Source organism: Ammospiza caudacuta, chromosome 5, assembly GCF_027887145.1.
Source record: "Ammospiza caudacuta isolate bAmmCau1 chromosome 5, bAmmCau1.pri, whole genome shotgun sequence".
Taxonomy (NCBI): Eukaryota; Metazoa; Chordata; class Aves; order Passeriformes; family Passerellidae; genus Ammospiza; species Ammospiza caudacuta.
In genome coordinates this window covers 62,544,533-62,564,027 of record NC_080597.1, presented here as the reverse complement: position 1 = coordinate 62,564,027, position 19,495 = coordinate 62,544,533, and the positions used below count along the sequence as shown (strand labels likewise).

Genomic DNA, 19,495 nt, shown 5'->3' with positions numbered 1-19,495 from the left:
CTAGTGCTAGCAATTGTTAATTCAGATCAACAGAAATTCTGAATGAAACACTTCTTCAGCCACAGGATCTCACACTGTTTAGTCCAAACTGTTCCTGCTTGGAAGTAAATGATGGGTGCCAGGCAGAGACACCCCAAGCAGGAGTGTGGCAAGGACAGATGGCAGGCTCAGCTCTGCCTGGGACAAGATCATTGGAAGGGCCTTGAGAAAAACAGATGTTGATGTTGCACTCATGTTTGGGTTGAGTGACAGCCCATGAGGACTCCAGTGGCAGCCTGTGACATCCCTTCAGTGAGGGGCTCCTCTGGTTTTTGACTGACCTTCTGCCACATCAGCTGTCTGTGCTCTGTCTCTGCTGGAAGGGTGGCTGCTGTCACCCCAGGCCTGGAGGAAATATCATGGAGAGGGAGAAATGCAGGGCTTGGGGAACACTAGTGATAAGGCAGAAGCAAAGACACCCCAACAGCTGGGTACCATTGACTTCCAACAGGATGGAAGTTACATTTTATTTAGACACTTAACAGAAAGCAGCACTAAAGTCATAACCCAGCAGCAATTTAACATGGATCATACTTGATGTAACACTTACTGTCAGAAAAACTCTGTGTACATAAGCCCAAGAGATACCATGCATGGAGTAAGCATGAAAGATTGCTCCCCAGGTGGTGGTCCCAGGAAACCCTCCAAATTCTGTCACTAAGTGATTTTTATTATTCAGTTCCCATTCTTCCTTTGCCTGCAAACAATTTGGTCTGGAAGTAAACCCTCAGGACATGCTGTGATGGAACAGAAGCTCAGGGCTATGCAGAGGCCATGCCAAACTCTGCTCCAGGGGTGGCAAGACTTGGGGCTGCCTCTCACCAGAGTGAAGGGTGCACAGGCCACACAGCCCCACTGGGCAGGACCCTTCAGTGTCCCTTGTGGGGCACACAGCTGTGCCCAGGACAGGCACTCATCCTCCACACTGGTTTTTGCTCATTTTCCCCAAGCTTGCTAAAAACCTGTCAGTCCTGAGCAGGAGCAAGCCTCCACACTCAGCTCCTCTACAGGCTGAACTCTGCTGTGAAAGGCAGATGGACTTTAGGCCCTTCTGGGGAAGCAGGGTGGAAAATCAGAAGACCTATAGCAGTTTGTTTTCTCTTTTAAATTGTATGTGAAAACAAATAACAATTACAGTGATATCCTTGGGGTTAATATGAGGTTAGTATCAAGGCTGTATTACCTTTTTCATCTTCCTTTCCAACTTTCAATCTGTAGTTGATTTACTTTAGTTGGCAAAACACAGGCATGGCCCAGAGATGCTTTTGGGACTGCAGAGGGGATCAGGTAGAGATAGTGGGGCTCGGTATATTATCTTCACTTTTAAAACATTTTCTCAATTCCAGAGCTGGAAATATGTATTCTTTAAAAGCACTGATCCTGTAGTGCAGAATCCATCTTCTGCAGCAAATCTCCTTACCAGGAAACTGTGAAATATGTCACACCTCAGACTACTTACAGGACAATCAATCCCTGAACTTTTAGACCACCTTCTGTTGCCTCTAATATTAAGGCTCAGCCGAAGCTTATCACATGCAAACTAATTCCCATTTGGATGTGTGGATGGTGTCCTGTACATTAACTTCCCAAATGCTTTCTGTGTCAGTCCTAGCTAATACCAGCCTTGCCCTTCCTGGATCATCCCTTCCCTTTGCTGGCACAAACGTATGACAGAACAGAGCAGCCACCAGAACATGATTAAAACAAAGCTTGAAAGAAAGGAAAACAAAAAAGGTTTGTTTTAACATGGATCAGTTCTTCAATCCTGTGCTTCACATTGTCAGGAGTGAGTGAAAAAAAATATAAATGGACAGTGAAGAGCAAATGATGCATAAAAGGACAACCTAAACTATAAATGCATGGACATGATCAGCCTCAGTCATTTGGCTTTAGACAATATAAAAGTTTTCTTTAAGCCTTCAAGTATTTTGTATATTTAAATCACTGGCTCTCCTCTCTGAAACAATCTCCAAAAATGGAGAATGACAACAGTGGCAGAAGAAAATGGGACCAGTGCTCTGAGTATGGAGTGAGCAGCTCCCATCTGAGTGCCCAGCCTCATTCCTGGCTCCTGAGCTGCCCAGGAGACCCTGGAGGGCCAAACCCTTATTTTATTTTCTTGATTTCTTGCAGCCTGTGGAGACTCAAGCAGGACTCTGCTCAAATAGTGAGAGTTTAGAGGCTGTGCCAGGTGATCCTAGGAGATGTGTCCTGGCTCAAACACACTGCTTGGACTGGAGAGGGCTCATTCCAATCTGAATTCCTGCCTTCAAGAGAGCTCCTCACAGGGATGAATTCTGACCTGCAGCTCACAGGGACAGAAGAAGAAAGCTACAGCAATAGCACCCAGCCCTTCACTCCCAACAGTGCCCCTGGTGCATCATCCACTGCCCGGATTCTTGTGGCACAGGTGTCAAGGATGGTGGCTCTGGGCCCACGGCAGGTACATGCTCATCTTTGGTATCTGATTCTGACTGTTGGATTGCAAACAGAAGGGAGTACTGAGCTGTCACCTGCACAGTGTCCTGGCCAAGAGGCCCAGGTTACCAAGGCCACTGACACTGAATACAGGGGCTGTTGCTGGCAGCTGCTCCTTGTGGGTGCTGGCACTCAGGGAGATGGGTTTGGTTCTTTCTGAGAGCTGTCAGCACCAGGCTATGAGACACAGCCGTGTGGTAGCACTGAGCAGAGTGTGGGAGGTGATCCTGGGAGATGTGGCCTCTGGCCCCCTCCCAAGTGTGGGGTGCTGACACCCAAAGCAGGGGTGTGTGAGCAGCCCACAAACAAACTGACCTTCACTCTTGCACAGAGACCCCAGGCTGCTCCCAGCCTTCTGAGCAGGGCTATGCCTCAGACCAGCTGGAAAAATGACTGCAATGAGAATCTTCTGGAGCTGCAGAGCCCTACAGCTCCAAAAGCAACATAAATTTGCCAAAGGTCCCAATCACTCTCAAAGTGTAAAGAAACAGGATAAAGGCGGGGGAAAGATAGAAATGTACTGCATGGCTGCTATTTTGGGATATGAATTTACCTTTTAATTAAAAGCAAGGTCCTGAAGCTTAGGGAGAATCAGAACTTAGTTCTGGATCCTATCTCCTTACTGCTCCTTTTATTTACAGAGTAAGTGCAGAAAGCTGTTGTTATTTTAGACATGAATATTTTTTGTTTGAATGTTACTGCCTACCAGAGGCTTTGATTTTTTTTAATGTTGGCTAATTTTGTGGTTTGAGTAGGAAGCTTCAACTTCACACCAGTTCTACACAGGGCCTTCTGCTATCCAGCAGTCTGGGCAAGATAAACCTGTAACCAAGACATTCCTCCCTTAACCTCTATGGCTTTATCATGATTTTATTATTGCTCACCTTACTGTGGACTTTGAAAAGATATGGGGAGTATTTGAAGTAGTTTAAAACTATTTAATCTTTTAAATATCTGGGATGCAGGTAAGTGTCCCTATATATCCACTCAGCCCCCAATTTTGCTTTTGCTTTCTAACTGCTGAATGAATTAGGGAGGGCAGGGCCAGGCGAGCTGCCTGCAGTGATCTCTGAGGGGATCCAGCTTCCTCCCACCCCTCAAAATGCACTCACCACCTGTGCTCCCACACCAGATGCTTCCCAAATCCTCAGTCCCTGCCCACAACATCTGTGCTGTTTGTCCTGCACCACCCTATTGCTCACAGGAGAGGGGACCCCCATGGGCACCACCCCATCTTGCCCACACTTATGGTGGAAGGGAACACCCAGGCAGCATCAAGGCAGGAAAAGTCTCTGAAAAGCAGCAGAATTAGCAATGTCTTGCATGCCAAAGCAAGTCCTAAGGCAGGCAAAGCAGCAGCCAGGAAAGACAGAGGGCCACTCCCAGCATCCCACCTTGTCCATCCCTCCACCTCAGCACAAGGCGGGAGGCAGTGGGCAGCTCCAGCACCCTCATCCTGCTCCATGGCTCATCCATCAGGAGCAAGGAGGAGGATTAGTGCTTGCTATCAACGTGGGCATCTGCCTGCCTGCCAGGCTTGCTCTTTAAAACAGGCTGTCAAGCACAGATAGCTGTTGAATCAATCTGTGCCTGGGAGCTGCTGATGCCACTTCTGCCAGCACAGGGTGGGCTGAGGCACTGCACACCAGGAGGGATTCAGGCTCTGAGGGAGAGGACGCTGACTCCTCAGTACCCATATCAGATGACTGTGAGAAAGCAGTCAAACAGGAAGACTTCAGTGAGGGTGTCTCTGTGTTGCTGCTGCCAGTCCCCCCTCCCAGTGCCAAACAGGAATGTTTGCCAAGCACAGAGGAGACTGGATAAACCATGGCTGGTCAGTTCTTTGAATGAGATGTAAAAGCAGGGGTCTCCACTGCCAGCCTCGGCAGATCCTTCCCACATCCTGACCAGATGATGGAAACCAGTTGATATCCAGACCACTGTCTCCTCCTCCTCTGGGCAGCTTCCCGTGCCCATCCCCAGTTGCAGATTGCTGTGGACAATAGCTGTGACCATTCACCATGGCTGCCTGCCCGTGCTGGCGTGGAGGGCCCTGCGCTCGATGGTGCTGCTGCAGAGGGGACACACACAGAGCTATTTGGAGCTGGTGTACTTGGTGACAGCCTTGGTGCCCTCGGACACGGCGTGCTTGGCCAGCTCGCCGGGCAGCAGCAGGCGCACGGCCGTCTGGATCTCCCGCGAGGTGATGGTGGAGCGCTTGTTGTAGTGCGCCAGGCGCGAGGCCTCGCCGGCAATGCGCTCAAAGATGTCGTTCACGAAGGAGTTCATGATGCCCATGGCCTTGGAGGAGATGCCCGTGTCGGGGTGCACCTGCTTCAGCACCTTGTACACGTAGATGGAGTAGCTCTCCTTCCTGCTTTTGTGGCGCTTCTTGTCGCCCTTCTTCTGTGTCTTTGTCACGGCTTTCTTGGAGCCCTTTTTGGGGGCTGAGGTTGACTTCGCTGGCTCTGGCATCCTGAGAGCTCTTTTGCAGTGTCTTGGAGATGCTTGGAGAGAAAATAAAAAAATTCTAATTATTTTTTGACCTTCTACAGAATAATTGAACTGCAAGATGAGAGAGTCTGAGTTGGAGGCACGTAACAGCTCAGAATCTGAGACAAACACCCCATGACCTTGCAAGAGCATTTCTGAACTGCCAGCATTTCTGAACTGCCAGCAAGAATTTCTCTGGGTTGTGTATGGCTTTTTGTTGTTTTTGTTTAAATACCTACAACACTGGCCTTGTCAACATCTCTGAACACAAGCCTAATTGGCATCTACTCAGTAAATATGAGATGGAGCCTGAACATCTTTCTGAGAACACTGCAGTTCCAAAGAAAACACTAACTGCAGCATGGATTAAATCAAATCTTGCTGGAATGGGCCCAAGACTGTTGCAAGGTATCACTGCAGGCACATGAGACTGGTCAAAATTATTTTATGTGGTTTACAATCTCCAATAAACCCTTTTTATTTGCATGAAGATAGAATTTTACTTTAAGGGTGCTTGCATTTCTGTGGCTATTGTTTGACACCATGTTTCCCAGTGAAATATCAAAAATAATACACTTTTAAGCTAGCTGGCTGAGCTACAGGAATGTATCAATATTCACATTTGCTATCAAAAATACCAGAGAGTAGAAAAGCCTAGAGGAGGTGGCAGGAATCACCTGGCTGAGAAACAGAAATGTGGATAGGAATCAAAAAGCAAAGTGCTTTCAGGGTACATGTTGATGGAAAAAATTATTTCCTGTTATTTGATGCTTTTTGCTTTCAAGAGAGCAAGCCTTTGCTGGCCAAGATGCCTGATCCTCCCTCTGAGTTTTTCTTCATTAGGTCACAATGTGCAGAGCCATGACCTGCAGCTGACTGCTCTCATCCAAAGTGAAGTAACAAAAACCCAGTATGTAAACCCATGAAAAAACTGTGTGCCTCCCCTATACTACAAATTTACATGGGCTTTACTTCATGGGCCAAGGGGAATAACTGTGTTGCAACCTGGTAAATGGTTTTGTGTTTCAGAGAACACTTCAAATGTTCCCTTGAAAGAAGGCTGCTTCAGGTTTTGCTGGAGGATGAGCTTACAGCATCACCCCAGGGCTTGGGTTTTATTGCTCTGCATCTCCTTTGAAGATGGCCTAGGAATTACAGTCTGCTGGCCAAGAGAGACTGGTAGAGAAAAAAGAGCTTCAGGGCTGCTGGCACATGGGAAATGGATAGAAGTAAACAGAAGAGAGAAAGCTGGGATGTAACATATGGTCTGCACACTCTGAGTATCAGAGAAGGACCTAAACAGTGCCTGTGCCAAGGCAATGGCTGCATGCTCAGCCCTGCCTCTCCTCCTTGGGAGAGAGTGAGTGGATGTCTGATTTCTCCATCTGCATCACAGCCAGATGTAGCAGCACTGCTGCAAACAAGCCCAGACCAAGTTCCCAGCTGCTCCCTGTGGGAGGAGACACCTTTGATCCGGAGGCTGGATTGATGTGCCCACCCACACCTCCGTGGGCACCAGCTCCTGCTTCCAAATCCCCTCCATGGCTCCAAACCAGCCTGTGTGGGGCTGCCTCCCACCTGCAGCGAGCACCAGGGCTGGGCTCTGCTCTGGCAGCCCCTGTCCAGGGCCAGCACTGGCACTGCAGGCAGGGCTGTGCCCAGCTGGGCTATTCCCAGGCAGGGCTGTGCCCAGCTGCAAGGGCAGCCTGGGATGCTGTGGAGTGGGGAAGAGAGATCTCCCTCCACCACAGCCCTCCCAAACACTCTCCTGTCTGGAAGCCAAAGTCAGCAGTGTCCTTAGAAATGGGTATCTGCTCCAGAAGAGCAGTTCCTTCTCCAAAGATGTGATTTTCATGTGACAAGTTTCTGACTCTGCCACCTCATGTCCTTAATTTTTTCTGGCATTCTTCCCAGGGTGGCATTTGGAATGGCAAGTGCTGGACTGCCGCAAAAGTTCTGGACACCTTTCAGAACTGACACCTGCCCACTTAAACACAACATTTTCTTCCTCTGGTGAAATCACAAGTTTTCTTCCTTTTCTTATCTATTTGGGAAACAGTCTTGGGAAAAGAAATCCCGTTTGTAGACTTGAATATGCCTTTTCAATGGAAAATGATTTTTCTACAGGAAGAAATAACTGTGCACTTGCTTCTTTTTCTTTTGAGCTCATTTCCTGACTGAAAAACACCACAACTGAAAAATGCAAATAGATATTTCTTAAGCATTTTGAAAAGTATGTCCTTCTAAAATAAGTATTAATTCTTAAGTGCACTTCTACTGCAGCTTTAAAAGAATGAATAGAGTGCCCAACAGGCACCACAGTGATCTCACAGGGCTCCAGAACTGGTCACATCTACAGGACATTTCCATCCATTAGATCAGCCAACACCTTTGGGTAGCACAGCCCAGATCTCACTCCCCTCCCATGCATGGCTGCAATGGGGGAAGCAACAATGCTGAAGTTCAGAGATCAGCACAAAAGCTTGTGCTTCCCTCCATCCATTTCTTTGCAGCTGACTGTTTACCAGGTAAATAAGACCTTTTTTGAAAACAGGTTGTGTTCTTTGTGGTTTATTTGGGCAGTCCCTAGCAGGCAGAGCCTGAGTGCATTTGCCAGGTGCTAAATAAATAATGTTAATAATGGTCAACAGTATCACCAATCCTTCTGTCAACAGTGCAGTGCAACCCACAGCAGGTGCAGCTCTGGTATAAATACAGAACTAGTGGAATTATTCCCAAAGTGTCCTTGTGGAAAGTTTGTTGAGGAAAACAAAAAGTGACCTTCAAAAGAACGGTTTCTTTTTATAAAAATAGTTGCATATCTTTGTCTCCTTAAGGGAAAAAAAATAAAAGAGGGAGAGAGTTGGAGAGAGAACCTGGAGAACCTGAAGAGGTTAATAATTATTGGTTTTTATTTTGGAAGTGTTGTCAGCATGACTGACTTCTCTGCTCTGAGATAGACCAAGCATTGGGTGCAGGTTGCTCAGAGAGGTTGTAGGATCTTCATCTTTGGAGATACTCAAAATTAAACTGGACACAGCTCTGGGAAACCCACAGTGGCTGCCCCTGCTCTGAGCATGGACTGGACTAGATGTTTGCCAGAGGCACCTCCAACCTCATCCATTCTGTGACACTTGGGGACTGAAACTGGGTAGAACTTTATGAACACTTTATGAGCTGTGTTCCCTTGACTGACATCTCCCATGGGATACTGCAGCCTGAGATTCCTGCATGGATTCCTAAGAAGAGATGGTGTTCACCTCCAGGTCCAGGCCACTGAGGTCCCTGGGATGCAGGCCATGGCCATGCATGAGGAGGCATTTTCAAGCAGCACATTTGGAAAGTTTCAGGTCTTTGAGAAAAATCTCTGGGAACATTTTTTTCTTTATGGCTTTGTATGCTCTGAGTTAAATCCGTTATCAGTGCTGGCAGTTTTTTCCTTCCTCAGAAAACCAACAACAAAACCAAGCACAGTAATTTTTCCAGCCAGTTCCAAGCAGCAGCCTGAGTGCTGCCAGAAACCAGAGCAGTGCCAGTGACAGATACATCTTCCTTTGTGCTGACACTCCTTTCTTCAGCATCATTAAAGGGAAAGTGAACGGAAAAACATATTCAAAGATACAAATCACCACAGTCTTTCAGATTTGAAATGGGAGAGGAGCCCTGCTGAGAAATCCCACATGGAATCTGATGCTGTCTCCTCTCCCCAGGCTTGATATATCAATGGGGAGACAAGCAGGGAAGATTTTTGTTCATTTTTGGCCTTGCTGCTGAGTCTGCAGGAGCAGTGCCAAGCTGCTGCCAGCAGTGTGCATGGATAACCGTGGGTGGGCTGTGAGCTGCCCTTTTGGACCTCTCCTCATGCAGGGCTGGAAACAGCACTTGGATTTTTAAATTTTTTTTTTTCTTTTTAAAAGCTGTCCTTGCTGAGTTCTGGGGCATTCACTGTATATCCTCATGCCCTTTTTGTAATTTCCTATTCAACCATAAAAGTTACATTTGTAGAATCGGCATTTTGTTCTTAGGAGGTGACAAATTAAATATTTGTAGGAAAAAATTCAAGCTCTCATCATTTGGACATCTGAAATTCTGATATTTGTTAATCTTCTGATGTTCTACTTTAATCCTTCCTAGAATCAACAGCTACCTGCTGATAATTCTGCCCCTTAAATAAGAATGTTCTCTCCATTCTGTCCAATTATTGCCCTTTTCCTCATTTTCTCTTTCTGTATAAAAGAAAGAATACCTGGCTTTATTCCTGCATGCCAAGAAATACCAAATGAAATTTGCTGCTGCTTTTTGTTTCATTTTCTTTGAAACACAAAGGGTAAAAAATTAGGGAATGTTTCCACCAAAAGGAAAAGGCTTTCTAATGGATTCACCTGCTCTGAAATGCTTGTGAGATCTGGTAAATATAGCTTACAAATTACAATGTGTCAGCAAATGACTGTTATTGGAAAAGAGAATTTCTGCAAACTGCAAATCCTCTTCCTTTTTATTATGCATGGCCATCTACTATTATACAAGAACTTGTTCATCTGTCAGGTGTCATTATATAGTCATAGTTGGGAAAACAAACAATATTTGTGATTATCTGGTAGCAAGCTCTGCCTCAGGTATAAAGCAGATGCATGATGAGTCATTGTGAGACATTGGTGATGTTGCCTCGTGCAAAAACTGATAGTTGTATTTCGGTCTGAAGAGAATTTTTCCCTTGGTATGTTGTCTAGCATGTGATGATGAGGTAATATTTGCTTTGAAGTAAGGAGGAGGAGAAATTCCTAGAATAAGGTAAACTAATCTGAAATGCCTGATTTCTTCCAACGGTGGAGGGGTACAGAAAACAGTTTTGAGACCCCAGGTTTCCTCCCAAGTAATCCAGTAACAGCACTAAGGCCCCATCCTCAGTTCCACATGCTCTGCTGCACTTTGTATCTCTGCTCCTGTGAGGTTTTCATTTAATGGCTACCTTTCAAAATTGGATGTACACATGCAGTCTTCTAGTGAACAGAGGGCTGTGACTACAGGTTAAAATTGAAGATGACCTCTACTCACTGACCAAGAAAGAAATGCTACAAACTCAGTGCCTGACACAGACCCATGATGCTCACGTAGATTTTCAGATTTCTTTAGAACAAATACAAGCAGAACAGAGCACTGAGCTCTTTGACTGATTCTTATCTTGCTTGTGCTAACCCATTGCTTGGGAGTTCTCTACAGTTCTCTACTGTTTAATCACCAGTAACAGCTGTAATTTCTTGTGCTACCTCTGCCCAAGTTGCAAGTAATTCTCAAGGCTGTACAGGTTTCAATCAGAGATTTTGTATTATTACCTACAAAATAAGGAGCAGGGCCCTACATCAGAGCTCTCTGCAGAGAAGATACATTGAAATTTTAAAGAAAATAAAATCTTACCCCATGAGTGATATAGAGCAATAGAGAGACAATGTTGCAAGAAGAATGACTGTTGGGAGACTAAATACTGTAGTCCTTATGCTGATTTAAAGAGTGTCTGAAGTCAGTGGGGATTTAACACAGGTCTGAAAGCACATGTGAAATGTTTAGAGATGTTTAGCACCAACAGCTGACATTGATTTCCACTGGAATTCAAAAGGCTCATTACTTCACAAAAATCCGACCTCATATTTTATCAAGGTTTTGTTACTGTTAATAAAGGAGTACTTTAAAAAGCTTTATTATCTGCTCTTTGTAAGAGTACTTATTGTGTACTTGCTTTGGGATAGCCCTGATCCCCATGCTTGAGCAAGTATCCAATAAATACAAAAAGAAAAATTATGTTTTCTACTGATCCATACCTGTTAAATGTGTGTGGGATACACCCAGTTGGTACAGCACGTGCTACAATTACACTCCAATCAGCTTTCCCACAGAGGGTCAGGGTTTCTGAGAAACCTGTAGGAGTTAGATTTGATGATCCTTGTGGATCCCTTCAGTGATTCTGTGTTATCACAACCATCCTCAGGAAGCCCAACAGAGAACACAAGCAGGCTCACTTTCTTCCTGATGTTTTATCAATAACTCAAAACCTCAGACATAAAATGCATCATGAGCTTCCTCCCCAAGTTTTAGGATCATCAGGATTTTCTGCTTCTGCCATGAATCCTCTCCTCAAGCCACAGCCTTCTTTTCCCTTCATATCCCACTTGAACTCAACTGGACCCACTGGGAGCCAGCCTGTCAGCAGCAGCCCCGTGTCCAACTGCAGGGTTCAGCTCCCATCCTCAGACTAACTCAGCAAAACTGCTCTGGAGGCAGGGGGAGGTCAGAGCCTGCTCACCATGTAAGGACAGCTGACTGTCCCAACTGACCTGGGACCATCCTGCTGGGCAGAAGGAGCAAGGCATCACAGCAGCTCCACTGCTCACAAGCATCACAAGCTCTACTTTATCTTTTTGGTGGTTTGCAATGTACAGACTAGTGGAGATGGGTGTGAGAACCAAAATCAGAGATGACTGGGGTCTGTAATACCACTTATTCCATAGCACCCTATGCTATTGAAAATAAAAACTGCAGATTTGAAACAAATTGCTCTGTGCTGTATCAAAAATGAAAATCACTTGCTCTTTATCCACATAATTTCAATTTCTCTGGAAAAGGAGGAGAGCAAAACCTCACTAAGGCTGCTATATCTAAATATCTCCTTCTTCAGTGGAACCATGGTCTCTAAACTAGTAATGACAATAAGCCTAAAGAACTGCTATCACATTTAAGCAAACTATTTTTATGCATTTTATGGAGTAATGGAGAATTATCAAAATTCTAGACTATTTTCATAAGTGCTGAAATAGGCATCCATTAAAAATGTGCTAATTCAGCCATTCAGCCAAAAATAGGAGAGAAACTACAGCCCAACACCTGCAGGCCGTAGGGAGAGAGTGGGTGGCAGAGGGAGAAGCTTCACCAAGCAATGAGAGCTGCTCTGAGTTAAGGTAGGAGTTATTTGGGAACCAGTGCAGACACATGCAGCACCTCCTCCTCCTACCCACCCCTCACCCAGGATTTGGCAGGCTCCTGTAACCCTATTCCAGCACCATGGATAACTGGGGTAGCAAAAAGAAACAAAAAGCTGGGATTGTACCCCAAAATGTGTACTTTGGCCAAACCACACTGACTGAGAACAATAATTTGGACATAAACCCATGCTGAAGTGGAAAGCTTTGTGCCCATATTAGGCTGAAGACCAGGCCAAGGTCATGAAGGGTTTTATGAGTGATGTGATTGGTACATCGCCATGTAGTGATCTACCTGTGTACTTATATTCTCAATGTCATGGATAAAATAAACCCAGCAAAATCTTTTAACAACCTTCAAGGTATCTATATGGGTCTAAGGCATGTATGCTCAACAGACCTGGACCTCGCCACCACCAAGTCTCCCCCTACATGGGGAGAAATGTCAGGCAAGGGCATGATGTGTGCAGCTGCAATCAATCATGACCAACATTCCTTCTAAATGAGTCTCACTTCAATCAGCCCTTCCCAGCTACATTACTCACATTTCAGCAAGTCTTGAAAATGGTTTCAGAAAAAATAGCAGAAAGCATGCAATCAAAAAAGTCAGGGATATGTGAAAGCTGTTTTATAATGGTGGTAAAGCCTGGGAACACAGACTGTAAACACAGCAGGTACCAGACAGGTATATCCAAAAGGACTGCAAGCCATGTCACAAACTAAAGGACAGCAAGCGACACAGCATCTGATTTAATTTCTACAGGACACTGAAAATACTGTAATGTATGTATTAATAATTAATTTTGCATGGTAAAAGCAATTTTACTGTAAAACAGAGATGTGTGACTATTACTGGAGCCTGCAGTCAAACAAAGATAAATGTCCTTCCCCAGATCATTCAATAACCGGATTGGGAACATGATCCAAGACTACTGACACTTTTCTGCTGCTGCCACCAGATCACATTACCACAGGCAGAGAGTCCTCTGAGCATTAGAGGTCATCTTCTGTAGGAAAGAGGAAAATGGAGAGTCTGTTAGATGGAAGGAGAGAAGCAGGGCTGGGACAGCCAGGTCTGGCAAAGCTCCCCTGAAGAGACAAGTTGGCTTTTCTCCAGAAACAGACAAGGGCAAGCACTAAAGACACAAGAGTTATCGAAGGTAAAAGTAAACTCTGAAACAAGAACTGACAAACAGTTTTATAATGTTCATGAATAAATTTACACTGGAGATGAAAGGGAACCTCACTTACATCCTTACTTGGAACTGGGAGGATAAAGGCAAGGGAGGAGCAGAGAAAGACAAAGAAATCCATTCCTTCCATATTTCAAAGACAAAACTTGATATTATAAAAATTCTAGGAAATGGCTCCAGCATAGCAAGTAACTGCTCTACATTAACCAGGCAACATTTTTTATGGTGCTGTGCTACTGAAGAATTGTTATCAGAATGCACAGATGTCCTTCACTTTGTACTTCTCTTTCCTTTATTCTTTTATTTATTGTTCCTTCCTTCTTTTTCTCACATCCATTCCAAGTGCCAGGAGGTTCAAAGCCCCAGCAGGTCTGTGCCACTTGGTCCTGCCTCACATGTGGTATTCATACAGAGACTACCACAGCACTTTGAACAGCCACATGGCTGGAAAACTGGCAGCTCTCCAGAAACTTTAAAAGAAATGGCTGTCAAGTTAGCCCATGCCCAAATTCCACACTGTACAAATTGCTTGTGAATAGTGTTTTGATTTACCTCTAATTTGTGATAGATCATTATTGCATGAATTTAGTGTGCTAGTCACTGTGCTGATGCAAGCTAAAACCCACCATCTCCCTACCAGAGAAGTCAAGGTATAACTGGAGATACACCAATATTTACATCAGGCAAGGATGCAAAGAGCAATATGCTGAAGACCTGGTTGCAACCACTGGAGCAGCAGTGAAGAAAATGGGGGCTGCTGGACAAAATGGCAGTGGTCCTGGATGGTCAGTAGCAATTAGAACTATTAAATGTAAAGCTCACTTTTCAAAACTCAGAAAGGCAGCAGGTTTAAAATGCCAGTGGAGTGCCATACTAGCTGTACAAGACTGTTATTTTTAACCATCCTTGGCTCCATCCTCTCACATGCACTTTCCTCCTGAGCTTTCCATGCCCTTAGTTTCCCCACTGCTTTAGTCCAACAGCCTCCCAAGCTGTTTCTCCCCCAGATGAAGTGCTCACCCTTTGCTCTCCTCCCTCCCTGCTGGTGCCTCCCCAGCACACTCCCTCCACAGAGCTCATTAGTGCCTCTGCTTCCAGAAGCACATCTTTGCAGGTGACTGCCAAGTCCTTTTCTTGAGTTGTGTCCCAGTTATCAGGCAGCTGCAGTCGATAAGGAGGATCACTGGGGCTGGGCTGAGGACACCCAGTGCAGGAGAGGAGATAATATGGGGTTGATTCTGGCCTGCAAGAAGGAGGAGGGTGGTACTGGAAGGTCAGGACAGCTGCAGCCTCCATATCTTCAGGGCAGAGCTGCTGCACCTGCAGTGCATTTTAAGACAAACAGAACAAGAATGAAAACAGCCTATATTTATATTAGGTGTGGTCAGACAGCTTCTTCCTGACAGAATGTTCTCTGTCTCCCATCTTGTAGAACCCCACTTGTCATGCAGTCAATTTCCAGGTCCTCCAGAGGACTCAAAGAGGACTTCTGCCTTTCTGTTAACCTGCAAGCAGCTTCTCTTCCCTACACTTCCTTCTTTGATATTTACCAATGGTTCACTTCAGTCCTTTCAATGTTCCCCCTTCCTTCCTGTTCCTTGATTCTACCCGCCTTTGTGACAGAGAAATGAGGAGACTCTTACCAAATGCCTTCCCTGGCCTCTCTTCACACTTGGTTCTATCTCTAAGTGCTGAGCTCCAGAATACCTTCCTTTCTGCCCTTCCCCTATGTCATTCCAAGAATTTCTTCAGAAAAAATGTCAAATGCTTTCTGCCCCAGCTTTCTAGCATAACTCATGTCCTCTTTGTAACTCCCAACAACATGGGGTGGTTCTGTTCTCCTACCCTTTCTTCCATTGCCTCCTGTACACATTACCTATTGCATTGCCACCTTTGTGTTTATTTATGGTTTTATTTATTTATTTATATATTTATTTACTGTTTTCATTTCGACCTTGCAGTCTTCTCTCAGCAGTATTTTCTGCTTGACAAATATCAGTCTACTTCATATGATCTCTCTCCCTACAAGAGACAGTCACAGAGGTTACACAAACAGGTTATAAGGAGAGATCTGATGTGCCCACAGGCATGTCTGTCTTTCCTGACTAATACAGGCACTGCCTCTGACAAATTTTGCCCACTCTCATCCTTGACCATGGTGGCTGAAAGCCCACAGTTTGCCCCTCAGCACACACCACCTGCAGAGATTACCTGGGGGATGGTCCTCCACCTTCAGCTGATGGATTTCAACTCTCCAAGTGACACATCTTGTGTCACAGATACATCCTCTGCAAATGGACACTCTCTCTTCCACGGTCCTCAGGTAAAAGTTATCTTTTAAAAAATAAAAAATAAAAAACCTTGCTGCATTGGACCACCTAAGCACTTTCACCAAATTCAGGAAAAAACCATCGGCCTATTTTTATAGGAAGTTTTAAGGCTGGTTTGAAAGGTAAAGGATTCCTACTCCAAGAAGGTCGATGAAATAATATGACAAGGGTGGTGATTAAGTCTCACCACAAAGGAAAATGTTGAGCTGCTGTAGGTGGCACATAAAACCCCCCCACTCTCTTTATGAGTCAGGTAAGCTGCCAGAAAGCGGAGGTGGAATCCGTGGGATGGAGCTGTTTGCATTCCAGCCAGTTGGTAGTAAGCTCTTTGAACAACACAGAAAAAAGTAGTTTAAAGAATAAATTATATTTTTAAAAACTAAGACTCTTATCTAAATAGCAAAATCTAACAATTGCCCTTAATCCTCAATGATGATGTTTGTAGTCAGTGACAGTCAAGGGAAAAAATTATTAAACAACTTTTCTCCCACCCTCTGAGGTTAATGTAGCATTTTTGGGTTATGCATCTATTCTTCCATCTCCCACCCAATGCATATGATCCTGCAGTCACAGCTCTCTCCTCTCCCTCTGGCTCCAGAAAAAAAGGAAGCTGACAAGCTGAAATCCCAGTCTCACCCCACACAGAACCCTTTCCAGAGGAAGAGCTTAGCTCTGCTGAGGAGAAAGCATTTCCCCAATTTTTGCATTTGTTAAGTCACTTTTGTGCAGATATTTCTTCCAACAGCTGCACAATGTTGGCTTAACAAATGCATAAAACAAAACAACTGGGGGGGAAGAAAGAAAAGTGTTTTGGGAGGTCTTATTTTGGGTCAGTCCAGCATCCAAGGGATATCTCAAAAATATGGCAGAGTCCCTCACTTAAAATATAAGTCTTTTTATTTACCAAAAACCCCCCTGAAATTGAGAAACGTAAAAAGAATGTCATTAGGTTCTTGAGGTTCTTTCTTCAAGGGGCCTAAAGTCCTCCTCTAATAATGTCAGTGGGAGCACAACATCTGCTTTGTTCACAGTGCAGCCTGAGCAAGATGCTTTCTCAAGTACTCATCTGAATTTAGGAACATTTTCCACATAGTTCTTCAGTCTACCCAATACATATGGTTGAGGATGGGCAGGAGCAGTGTATTTCAGGTGCTAAGAAAGAGATGAAATAGGATCAGACTATCAGCATGAGTAATTTCTTGTTTTCAGCTGGAGAGTGAAAGATGTGGAGTGGAAATATATGTATACATATATATACATAATATTAAAGTAAAATATATGTAAATATAAGGGAGGAAAAGGACAGTGACCAAAGCAATAGCTTGGAGAAGAAATGTCAAGAGGAAGGTAGAGTTAGGCAGTGGACAGAAGTGAGATGTCAGAAAGGAGAGAGAGAAGGAGAGGCTTTAAAAAGAATGACACAGAGGGGAAAAGAGATGTAAGAGGAAGATATATGAAAGGGAATAAAAATGAGAGAAAATAAATGAGTGGAGAAAAAAACCAGAGGAGGAAGATAAAGTAATGAGCACAATGTTTGGTAAGGTAGAAATACTTAAGTATAAATAAGACACAGGAAAGAGAATCTCATAAGAAGGGCCACATGAAGAAAAAAAGACCTTGCACAGCAGAGATGGGAAATGAGCAGTGGGGAAAAATAAATCACCTGCTAGCACAGCACTTCTGAGAGTCACGGGTGAGAGGTGCTGCTGTCCCAACAACGGACAGAGGCAAACCCTAGGAAGTGACAGGCTACACCCAAGGAGAACAAAGGACAATGCTGGGAGAAGGTAATGATACCCTTGTACTAGGTTGCTGCCTTTTGTCTGAAACAGAAATCACAAAGGTCATTGAAATTGCTGCTTAAATCTTACATCTGATACTTGACAAAAACCTCTTTCCCAATACAATCATTCTTCCTTCTCTCTCAACGCTGGATTAAATTAATTACTGTACACTCTACAGTTGTACCTCTCTGCTGGGGAAGTAAACCCCAGACACCATTCTGCTTAAAGCAGACCTTTGTCTCTGGCTCCCTTTGCCTATAGAAGCTTCTGTAGAAATCTTTGAGTAGATAAAGGTAAATTTCCTGCAGCTCCAAAATCACAATGCTGGATTTGGCTATCATTAGTAAAATGAGGAAAGAAAGAAGAAGGAAACAGGGGTAAGCACTCAGGAAAAAAAAGCTTTTTTTTTTTTTTGTTATTATAATTAGTTAATTTACCCAGTAGAGAGGGAAAGAAATTGCTGCCTGTAAATAAACTGTCACTCCCCTGAGCATCAAATAATAGGAACAAGAGGGAGTGTGTGGGAAGTACATTCATATTATCAAATTCTTTCTGATATTAACCTGTTCAATATAATGAAAACATAATCAGGAAAATAACATACTGTAACACAAATACTATGCAGGCTATAGAGAAAAAACGCCAGGAAGATCAGTGTTCCCAGGGTAGCTCCAGTCTGAGAAACCAGAGCTTTATTAGTAGTAACAGGAGCAACATATGGAGATGAATGAAACCATGTTTGTAAATGTGATATGCAATTGCACGCTCTCATTTGGCTTTCCTTTTTCACGATCTGACTCAGCCTCCACACTCCCCCACCTTTTGATTCATAAATTCTTGATATCAAAAAATGAAAGAGTTACACAGCCCGCATGCAAAGGGCACGAGATGACGTGAAATACAAGGATGCTGGTGAGCACAGAACGTGCCATCAATCACTACCCTGCAAAGGGACAAATCTGCTGGAGACCAGCACTGGAGACAGGGCCACCCTCTCCAGGGGCTCGCTGGAGGACGCCGCGCAGCAAACCCCGGCTCATCGCCACTGCGCTAGAGGCGCATGCTGAGGTAGACAAATCATTACAAAATTGTATAATATAATATTGCTTATGCTGCACAGCAGCCACTCGGTTGGGCAGCCCCTGCATCACCAAACCCGTGAGACTGGAGGTGAGAGGAATGAGAAAAAAAAGGGTTTCCTACGGCGTATACTCCCTGCATTTTTTAAGCTATGGAAAAAAGATCAGGGTTAACCACAAGCAACATAAAACACAACAAACAGTGCATGAGCAATGGTTCACAGCCCTACACGCTCACTAAATAATTAACAACCTCACAGAGTGTTGACACAGTGGGGGTCTGTACACAGGATAATCCCTTCCTTCCCCGGGGGCCCGGGCTCCCCGGTATGTGTGCGGCGAGGCTGCCGAGGGCCAGCCCGGCCCGTGGGCACCGCTGCCCCACTGCAGTCAGTCAGTGCCGGCTGCGGCCCCAGCCCCGCCACGGCCGTGCCCGGCCCCGGCTTCGCCTTCAGCCCCGGTTAACCGGAGCGCACTGAGCTCCGGCGATACGACTCCCACCATGGCAGCAAAGCACTGGCAAGGCTGACACCGTTCCGATGCATTCGCCAAGCCCGGGGAACGACAAAGCCCCGACTCTGCGGGGCTCAGGGTCGAGCACAAGGCAGGGCAAGGCAAGGCAGGGCAGGGCAGGGCATCGCGGCACGGCGGTGCTGCAGCCCTCACGGCCGGGCAGCGCAGCCCCGCTGCGGACACTGCGGCGTGCGGTGCCCACCGCTGCCGCACCGCAGGCAGCCAGCGCAGGGGAGGGTCTTGCCTGCTGGGCGTCTGGACTCCTCCGCAGGCGAGCTCCAGGCGCCGGCGTGGCGCGGGGCAGGTGCGGGCGGCGGGGCCGGGGTGCTGCTCGCTGCCGCTCCGCGCAGATCCGGCGGCCGCCGCGCCGGGTGGGCCGCGGGACCGGGACCCGCCTCCGGTCCCGACCGGGCTGCGACCGGCGGGGCGCCTCGCTGTGCGCCGCCGCCACCGCTGCGGCCTGGGCCGTGCCGCACCGCCCATAGCCCGCCCGCCGGCTCCGCCCGCCCCCGCCTCTGCGGGCTCCCGCCGCGGGGCCGCCGGGGGCGGGGCGGGCGCGCAGCGCGGCCCCGGCGAGCGGCTCGGGCGCTGCGGCGGCGGCGGCTGCGCGGGGCG

The 19,495-nt window shown here is 46.0% G+C and overlaps 1 protein-coding gene across 4 annotated transcripts; it reads right to left on the bottom strand.

The window, feature by feature from the left end:
• Positions 1-244: 244 nt before the first annotated feature.
• Positions 245-17,422, bottom strand: LOC131557669 (histone H2B 5-like). 4 transcript variants are annotated; one of them, XM_058805066.1, is made up of 5 exons: positions 17,168-17,422; positions 15,386-15,508; positions 14,195-14,494; positions 12,919-12,988; positions 245-5,024 (listed from the first exon to the last, which is right to left on the bottom strand). In XM_058805066.1, the coding sequence occupies exon 5, from the start codon at positions 4,990-4,992 to the stop codon at positions 4,612-4,614; it is 381 nt and encodes a 126-aa protein (XP_058661049.1). In that variant the 5' UTR covers positions 4,993-5,024; positions 12,919-12,988; positions 14,195-14,494; positions 15,386-15,508; positions 17,168-17,422; the 3' UTR covers positions 245-4,611. The 4 variants fall into 4 exon arrangements, with proteins under 4 accessions (XP_058661049.1, XP_058661051.1, XP_058661052.1 ...); XM_058805068.1 differs by lacking the exon at positions 17,168-17,422 and having other exon boundaries at positions 15,386-16,032; XM_058805067.1 differs by lacking the exon at positions 12,919-12,988 and having other exon boundaries at positions 246-5,024.
• Positions 17,423-19,495: the final 2,073 nt, after the last annotated feature.

Coding starts and splice junctions, on each gene's coding strand:
- LOC131557669 (XM_058805066.1), bottom strand. CDS start 4,992: ATGCCAGAGCCAGCGAAGTCAACCTCAGCCCCCAAAAAGGGCTCCAAG.